This window comes from Hetaerina americana, unplaced genomic scaffold (genome assembly GCF_022747635.1).
Source record: "Hetaerina americana unplaced genomic scaffold, ioHetAmer1.1.p SCAF_1, whole genome shotgun sequence".
NCBI classification, from domain to species: Eukaryota; Metazoa; Arthropoda; class Insecta; order Odonata; family Calopterygidae; genus Hetaerina; species Hetaerina americana.
In genome coordinates this window covers 106,684,320-106,692,828 of record NW_027286069.1, presented here as the reverse complement: position 1 = coordinate 106,692,828, position 8,509 = coordinate 106,684,320, and the positions used below count along the sequence as shown (strand labels likewise).

Sequence of the window (8,509 nt, the reverse complement as noted above, 5' to 3'; positions counted from 1 at the left end):
CTCGACGTCAGGCAGTCGTTCATCTCTACAGATGACCTCTGGTACAACATAAGAGAGAAAACATTATCGATGAAACACTTTATTTTCGATAATTTGTGATTTCACTTGCTTCACTCTATTTATGCTCTCTAAGGGTTGTGCAATGTAATAGGGAGCGCCGTACGACGTGGGAACAACTAGAATCGTACCTGCATACTGTCTGCCTGCACTAGATTGTCTTTTCATTAGAAAACACAACGGATAAACATATAGGCTAATTTATGAGGAGCAATACTTATTCCTTTCGTATGTAATTATCCTCCCCAGGAGGAGAGTAAAAGTGATCAGTACCTACCAATGTGTTACCATGCTTAGGTGCACAACATTCAATTCACTTAAATACAGCACAATATTAATGCACACACTTGCCTTTCACTTGAGCAAGTCAGTTTTCTTTGCTTTCGCATGCGAAGTCTAAGTGTGGGTGCAGAGAATATGTAGTAATAGGGGCGAGTTCCAGGTGGAGTGGTACACATTGTACCAATTACGACTTCTAAATTGAAATTTGACTCACGTCTAGAAGTATTTTAAGGCAATGATTGAAACAACGGTGGTCCAAATAACAGTGAATAATAATAAAGAGTTAACAGTGAAAGAGGATATTATTTTTATTGGCTCTTCAGCAAGAATATAGGCAAGCGTGCATAGTGCGCACCACCTCCGTTGATCTCCCCAAATTGAAATAGCTGTGGAAGAAATATGTAGCTGAGAATTCAAACTTTGATATGCCCTTTTTATTCACCGTGACTTTTTTCATGAATTATATTTGACAATGCCCCAAGAATAAAAATCGCCTACCTACTAGAGGGTGCATAATCATGATAGCTTTTACCGACACATTCCGCATATAGCTCATATAATCATTCTTTCGAAAACTGACAATTCAGTTTTATGTAAGGAATGAATTCCTACATATTTAAGTTTGCCACCATAACTCATTCATATTGTTATTTATGCGCGCCCCTCGAATTGCAGCGTTCAACTTTCCTCGAACCAAATATATCTGCATGCGTCAAAATGTTGATCCAGATGGTAATTTCAATGCCAATCCGCATCCAATAAGTCATTGCGCTTCTTTGCGTTGACGTAAAAGATAATTGGACGAGGAGATTGATTATTTGAATTAAATCCTTCGATGGCGTTTGATAGCAGTGTCACAGATTATTGTTCTTCGCTATCGGAGAACAGTGCCTCTGTTTTAATGGGAATAGAGGAGTACGTTTAAAATGCTCATTCTCTCTTCTAGCGGCTTATCTCTATTATGGCCACCGTACCCTGTCGGCTGGACATAATACGCCTGACGCAAGGTGAGGCAAGACACGTTCAGGGTGGAATTTCTGCACGTTCTGTGACACGAGTTCATTAAAATCATTTCACATCCAACCGCATACCTCGGATTCATAGTTACTGCACGCATTTTCGATATGCCGCGCCGAAGTGACTTTTAACCCATCCCTTTAACCCATCATACAATTGACTATCTTGCAAATTCCGTAACTGCTTTATGCTGCACAGAATCATTTTACAATAGAAACGACACAGAGTCGGTCGATTTGGCGCTAGTTTGTCGGACATATACGGATAATAGGCCGACGTGAGTCCATATTTCCGCGCCAAAGACACAAAATTATGACCGCACCCGAGATCCTGATTAATGGAGCGGATATAATGCGCAGAGGAAAAAATATCCCACCCTTCCGAACACCAGGGAAGGGCGGGATTGGGTCCGCCCCACCTACCCACACCGCCTACCCGCCTTCCCGAAAGACATGAGATACTACTACATGCATACATATAGGTAGGTATATACATTTCCCGTCCTGCCAAAACACGAAGAATAAAAAAAAGAGTCGTCCTTCGGGATTGGTATTTCAAAAGCAATTGCCCAGGAAACGCCTCGTTATATTCATCGAGGGGAGAGTTCCAGGCGACGCGGGGGAGATGGCTGCTGCGTCGTTTGCTCGCCTCACCAAACTCGTCGTTAATCACTCTCCAGAGGGGGTTGGCTGGGTGTGGGGACGGGTGGAGGGAACGAGCGAAGTGGGGGCAGTGTGGTGTGTGATGGCACTTAACGCCCCTCTCGGCGACGGACGGGAATCTGACTGCTTCACTTAATTAAACTGCCATCCTCGTTCCGTTGGGGGGGTTGGAGGCGAACACTTTCGGTTGGTGGATGACGATCAAAGGAGATTGAAGAAGGGGGAGAAGAAAAAAAAGAAACGCCGACGAGTGGATGAAACTCGACCAAATTAATTCCCTCCTCGATTTATGGCGAGTCGCCATTCACATTCCCAGCGGACGAGACGAGAGGGAGAGCAAAGCGTTTTGTTGTTATCCCTCTAATATATGTGCGCACGGAGAGATAGAAGGGGAAAAAGGGGGAAGGGATGGGGGGGGCGGAATCAATTTTCCGAAGCAACGAGTGCTTTCTTTCATCCCCCTCTCGGAGCAGGGGAGAAAGGGGAGCGCCGGAGGGAGGGCGTCCCGTGTCGTTATCTGCTTAGCATTTCCCGGGTGGGATGGGTCGACAGCCAATGGGGACCGCCCAGTCCGAGAGCTGCCCCTCGCGCACGCGATTGGTCCGCCATCTTGCGGAGGGCGTGGCCAGGGGTGCGCCCCTTTAATGGCTCTGTGGGCGGGGCCTGGAGTGGGAGTGGGCGTGCCGTAGGTAGTGGTGTGGGTGGAGCCATCCATCGGCCTCGCTGGAGAGAGAGCGGCAGGTGTTCAGTCGAGAGCGAGCCAGTCGTTCAGGGAGGCGGTCGTGTTTTTGCTGCTTTTTCCTTTGTTTCTCCCCACGACACTCTTGCCCGCGCACGGCCGAGGAGAAGTCGTGTCGCCGCGCTCGTCCGTTTTCGGTGTGGCCCTTGAAGATAATCAGTGCCATTGTAATAGTCCCATCTCCAACCAGGGCGTAGTTAGGAAGTGTCTGTTCCTTCGTTTCGTGGCCGTGGCACGTCTCCGGCCGTTGACCATGCTAACCGACGGGAGGGAATGCCGACGGCGCGGGCGTTGAGGTCTCCGGCGCGCCGGTCTTCCGTCGTCCTGTGTTTTATCCGGGAGTGCGGTGTTCTTGGCCCCTCTGGAGCGTAGTTGGAACGCCTGTCAGGCGTCGAACACTTTGACCACCCCGTCGTCTCCCCCGGAGGCACATCCTCGGCCGAAGCCATGCCTCGGCCGAGCCGCGAGTCGTACGGCGACCAGAAGCCGCCCTACTCGTATATCTCCCTGACGGCCATGGCCATCTGGAGCAGCCCCGAGAAGATGCTCCCGCTCTCCGACATCTACAAGTTCATCACGGACCGCTTTCCCTACTACCGCAAGAACACTCAGCGCTGGCAGAACTCCCTGCGGCACAACCTCTCCTTCAACGACTGTTTCATTAAGATCCCCCGGAGGCCTGACCGGCCCGGCAAGGGCGCCTACTGGGCCCTGCACCCCGCCGCCATCGATATGTTCGAGAACGGCTCTCTGCTGCGGCGGCGGAAGCGCTTCAAGCTCATGAAGTCGGACAAAGACCGCCTGGAGAACGAACTGGCGGCCCTGGCGAGTATGAACCGGTTCCTTTTCGCGCCGACTGCCTCACCACCGGCCCTGCCGCCGCCCTCACCCCCGCCACCGCCTCCCCCCGCGCCCCCCACCGCAGCCACGACGGTCACAGCGACGACGCTACTCCCGGGTGCGGCCCCCGCGCCCCGCCCCAAGAGGCCCTTCACGATCGAGAGCCTCATCTCGCCCGAGGAGGGAAACCCAGCGCCGACGTCGGCCCGGGACGCCGCCGAGGTGACGTCCCCCTTCGCGCCGTGCTTTCCCCCGCCCGCCTACGCCCCCCTGCATCCACTCTCACCCCCGGCGCCGCCGCTATATGCCCACCCGCCGCCCCCCGCCCTCCTCCTGCCGCACCACCACGCGCACCATCACCCGCACCACCCCCATCACCACCACCACCAGCACCTACTGGACGCAACCGCCTCCGAGTACCACCGTCTCCTGGCCTTCCAACATCACCGGGGGCCTCCACCCCCCCTCGCCCTCGTCGCCTCGCCTCCCGTCTTCAGGTTCAGCCCCACACTTAGGTCCGTTTGACAGCGGGGGCCCGCCGTGGGACCGGGCTGGGCCGACAGTCCCATGCACCGGTGACGGCCCTCTCCCACCTGATGCCGAGGGGCGGCGAGTAGCGAGGCCCGGCGGCGGCCCTCGTACCGCCGGGCGATCTCCAGCGTGGTCCACCGGGGCGAAGAAGAGAGGTACTTATCAGTGAGTGACCTTCCTTCCCCGCGCGTGAGGAGTGTCGACGTTGGCGGAGGACGTCGGCGGGAGGAATCGGAGTGAGGCGGGCAGCAGGCGAGTGTCTTCTGGCCCCTTCCCGTCAGCCGCCCCTGCGAACATTCGGAAGATCCGGAGGGCTGTATCCGCGGCGGGTAAAGGGTAGATTAAAATCGGAAGTTCGTCGGCGGATTAGTAGTCCCCGCAGTGCAAGTCCCCCGCGAAATACCCATTGCCGCACGTAAGTCGTTCTAGTGTTTGAGTCGGAAGACTGTGAAGGACATGTAAGTGTTTGAGATCCATCGTTCCTTAATACTTTTATTATTATCATCATCTTCATCATTTGTTGAGTGTTACTGCCATAATCCATTCGAAAGTATTCAAATGGAAGCGAGAGGAACTGTTCGCGAGTAATTTTCAACGGACGCGGTGCTCCTAAATCAGTCCCCCGTCCCCCCCTTACTTCGAAAATGACTTTAAATTCACCCTTCATTAGGGAAGGACAATTGGATCGTTCTGCTGAGGAGCACCTGCTTGTTTTTTTGGGGGCACGCTCATTGCAAGTAAACTTGTCGATCATATTCCTTCCCTCTTGGCAGCCATGTAAATAGTCATGCTGTAAAAATACTTGTGGACTGCCGGGAAATGACTCTTGTTAGCGAATCACTCCTTGGGGGAGAGTAGAATGGTGAGGCTCATGCCCCCTCCTCTCTCATGAGTTTAGTCGACTAGAGAGAACGAGTAGACTTTTGTGACTACCTACTTGCTGTTTGCGAAACTCATCTGACTGATTATATTTGTTCAATTCCTTCGTGTAATTTAAAAAAGACTGTAAATGTGAATGTTTTTTTGTTAGATTTTTTAGATCCTAATGGTGTGAAATAGGATCGTGACAATATTCAAATGTAAAAATAAGTTGTTCATTGCCTCTTGATTTTTAGAAGCCATGAATAAATAGTACTCTTTGTTAAGAATCCTTGCATTTTTATTTTTGAGAATGGCCCAAACTTGTTTCAAATTTGCGCTTAAACCTTCTCCGTTCACAAAACACTCGAGTCTTGATGAATGAAGCGATCATTTACTCGAAATTCGATCCTAATTTTTTTCGTTGTTTCCCGAGTGGAAGAAGTATTTTAACAGTACTGAGATGAAAAATGTCTCTGTTTCATCTACCTGAATATTATTCCTAAACGAACTGGCGTGCATGCTTGCAAAGAGTTTTACCTCGTCGCGTTCCTTTGTAAAGGTTCTCCGTGCTCTTATTTACGTTTTTTGTTTCTGTATGTTCCTCGATACATTCTCTCCTCCAACTTTCCGCCAGATTACTTGCGTTGCTTGCTCTAGCCGGACATTCGCCACACCGAATTTACTCCAGCTTGCGAGACGCTCTCTCGGAGACGCCCGACCTCGGTGCGGTCTCCGACGGCGGATTCCCGCCTCGCTTCCCCGGCGATCCTCGCGGCCGGCCTCCCGCTCGTTCCCCTCCCCTCTTCGCCGAGGGCCACCCATCCATCCCTTCAGGGTTTATTTTACGTTGCCTCGGAGGGTCTATGGGTTGCTCCCCGTTTAGGGAGCACATTCTCCAAAACTACCTACTAACCCCGTATTTATTGTTTTCCCCAACAGATATATCTGTGCCCATCCATGGAAGCGTGTTTTATCTTCATCGCCAGTCTAATCTTATTCAATGCCCCGGTCACCAGGATACGACTAAATTTATACAAACGACTCTTTTGACTGCCAAAACACGGTAACTCTATTCGTAAGTAGATGCGTCAAGTGATTTTGTTTTCGAAATTATAATTCTTCTCCGGTAACTTCCAAAGTGAGATTTCCGTCCATAGTGCTTCGCTAACGCCTTTGAATTTTCATCCTCATAATTGTAATGGCTACTGATTTGACTTCATAAATTCAAATAAGTTTTAAAATTTTGTCAAAATGCAAATTCGTACAAGAGTTCATTCAATCAGTCCTACCCCCTCGAAGATTTATTCTCTACAATCCTCTATTCTTCATTCTCTATCTTTTGTCCTCTCTCACGCAACTGCCTTTAGGTAATTTTTCCCAGTTCTCCCTTGCGGCATTGCATTTCATCGTACATTCCCTAAAATCGATTGAATTATCGTCAGAACTATCGAGTCATATGGCGTGTCAAATTCAACTTTACCATGGATAACTTTTCATCCTTTTTGTACCGCATGCTTCCCCGTTCATTTAATCCGTCCCATTTTCGGACAGGAGCTAGTTAGAACAAACCTGGCGTCTGATTCAGGGGTGGCTTGGTGGTGCCCTTTCCGTTGTGAGCTCGCCCCTCCCGATGTCATAGAGCCGAAATGCTTTGCTGACGGGCGATCCCTCACTCTTTTCTTTACCCAGCCAGCAGTTCGCTTTTCAGGTGAATTGTATCCCGGGTATTATAAGAAATCGACCGCGCACGAACCGTGACAGATTTTACGTCAAGTTCTCATTGAATAACTGTCCAAGCTCGTTAACAGGGAAAAATCACATGAACTGACGGACAAACGTATTATTGACGTGCTATTGTATTGAATATCGCGACGGGTGCCTACTGTCCAAACGCGGCTGCCTCGAAGCCCATCGTATCCGAGATATTGTTTCATTCGTAATTTTAAACAGGGATTGGATTCTTCGGATAATTTGTCCGTCAGTCGATCGAGTAATTCGTACGAGTCAAATCGACGGGAAGTTGATTGTACGTATATGCTGCTTTTATGGTCACTTGAAGAATTGGCCGACATGTATTTTTGAAGACGTACCCGTCTCGCTTTAGTTCTTACGTGTTGTCCTGAATCCGCCAAGGTGTGCTCAAAACGGGGAACCACATTTGTAGTGTGATTGGCAGAGCTTTATCCAGCACTGCTTTTCAACTGAATCGTAGTCGAAATAATATCGGAAACGATAATCGTAGGACACGAGTCTTATCACAAATTGATACGCATCGCTTTTGCCATGACTAACACCTCGAGGCACGGTTTTGGGAGAAGGGAAAGGGACTCCCCGTTGAAAATTTGAAAATAATGAGCAGTTTTGAGCGGCCGGTTTCTGTCACTCGGGCCGCGAATGTAAGCAGTTTTTTTAATCATTTAATGTGCATGAATTCCCATTTGCAAATCTTTCATCGTCATGAATAGTGAACTGAGGAATCTTTTTTTTTCGGTTGTGTAGTTAATGGAACGCCGATTGCTTTTTTTTTGTTTTTCTATTGCACCGTTCGGGAAACTTCGGTAAGTGCAGAATAATATATTTTCCGTCACAATTCGTCGGAGTTTGCCGAAGGGGAGATCCGTTCTTTTTTTCTGTACATTGAGCTTAAGTCTAAGGATTGCCATTTGATTCCTTTTTTCTTCAGTTCACCCAGGTCGATTATTACTGCCCAACATCATTGAGCAATTTTTAAGCTTCAGCTTTGGTTCTTCAGATTGCATATCAGAACACGTTTAAGCTCAGCACGTGGACTGTTTGGTCTTTACATATGGAATGATGAAGTCGCCGGAGCTTTGGTTTTTGTGCTCCAGGAAGTGATGCATTTTGCCTGCGGTGGCGTTTTTTTAAGGAAAATTCAAGTTTTATCGTTCTATCGTTCTACTTAATTCAACAATCATTCAACTGGTCAAAGATAATTTTTACGGTCGCGGATTGATATTGCCAAACCGTACGTAAAGATACGCCACCGATCATCCAAAGCTGGCGGGTGAATATAAGAAATGATAATTTTCAAATACTCTATTCCTTTATGAAACTTTTAATAGCTAAATACCCGTAACTCGTGTTTATTCGTAAAAGGATCAGACTTAAGGAGACATATTAGTTGAATAAGGGAACCATAAGTCAAAATTAGAACTAGTTATCTCAGTCCTGCAATTGAAACCCGCATATTGTCTCCAATTCCGCCGTCAATCAATCGAAACAGGTGCAAATGTGGCCTTCAGTGTGCAAACTAGGTCGGGGGTTGGGGTTGGTGATTCCTGTCATGATTCTCATATCAAAGTGTGAAGCTGGTGATGAATAGGAAGAGATGAGGCGCGATTCGCTGCTCGGATCAATATAAAATAGTTGCATGCGTGGGAGGGCGGGCGAGATGGAAATGGAGAGAGAATGGTGGCTTCTTGTCCTCCCTACCCGTTCCCCCAGACTATTAGTCAGCTCTAAGAGTTGGAGAAGTAATACCAGCCGCCGCGTCCGCAAT

The 8,509-nt window shown here is 48.8% G+C and overlaps 1 protein-coding gene across 1 annotated transcript; it reads left to right on the top strand.

Annotated features, from left to right (window-relative positions):
• Nucleotides 1-3,204: 3,204 nt before the first annotated feature.
• LOC139694426 (fork head domain-containing protein FD4-like) lies at nt 3,205-4,122 on the top strand. Its single transcript, XM_071593015.1, has one exon. The coding sequence runs from the start codon at nt 3,205-3,207 to the stop codon at nt 4,120-4,122; it is 918 nt and encodes a 305-aa protein (XP_071449116.1).
• Nucleotides 4,123-8,509: the final 4,387 nt, after the last annotated feature.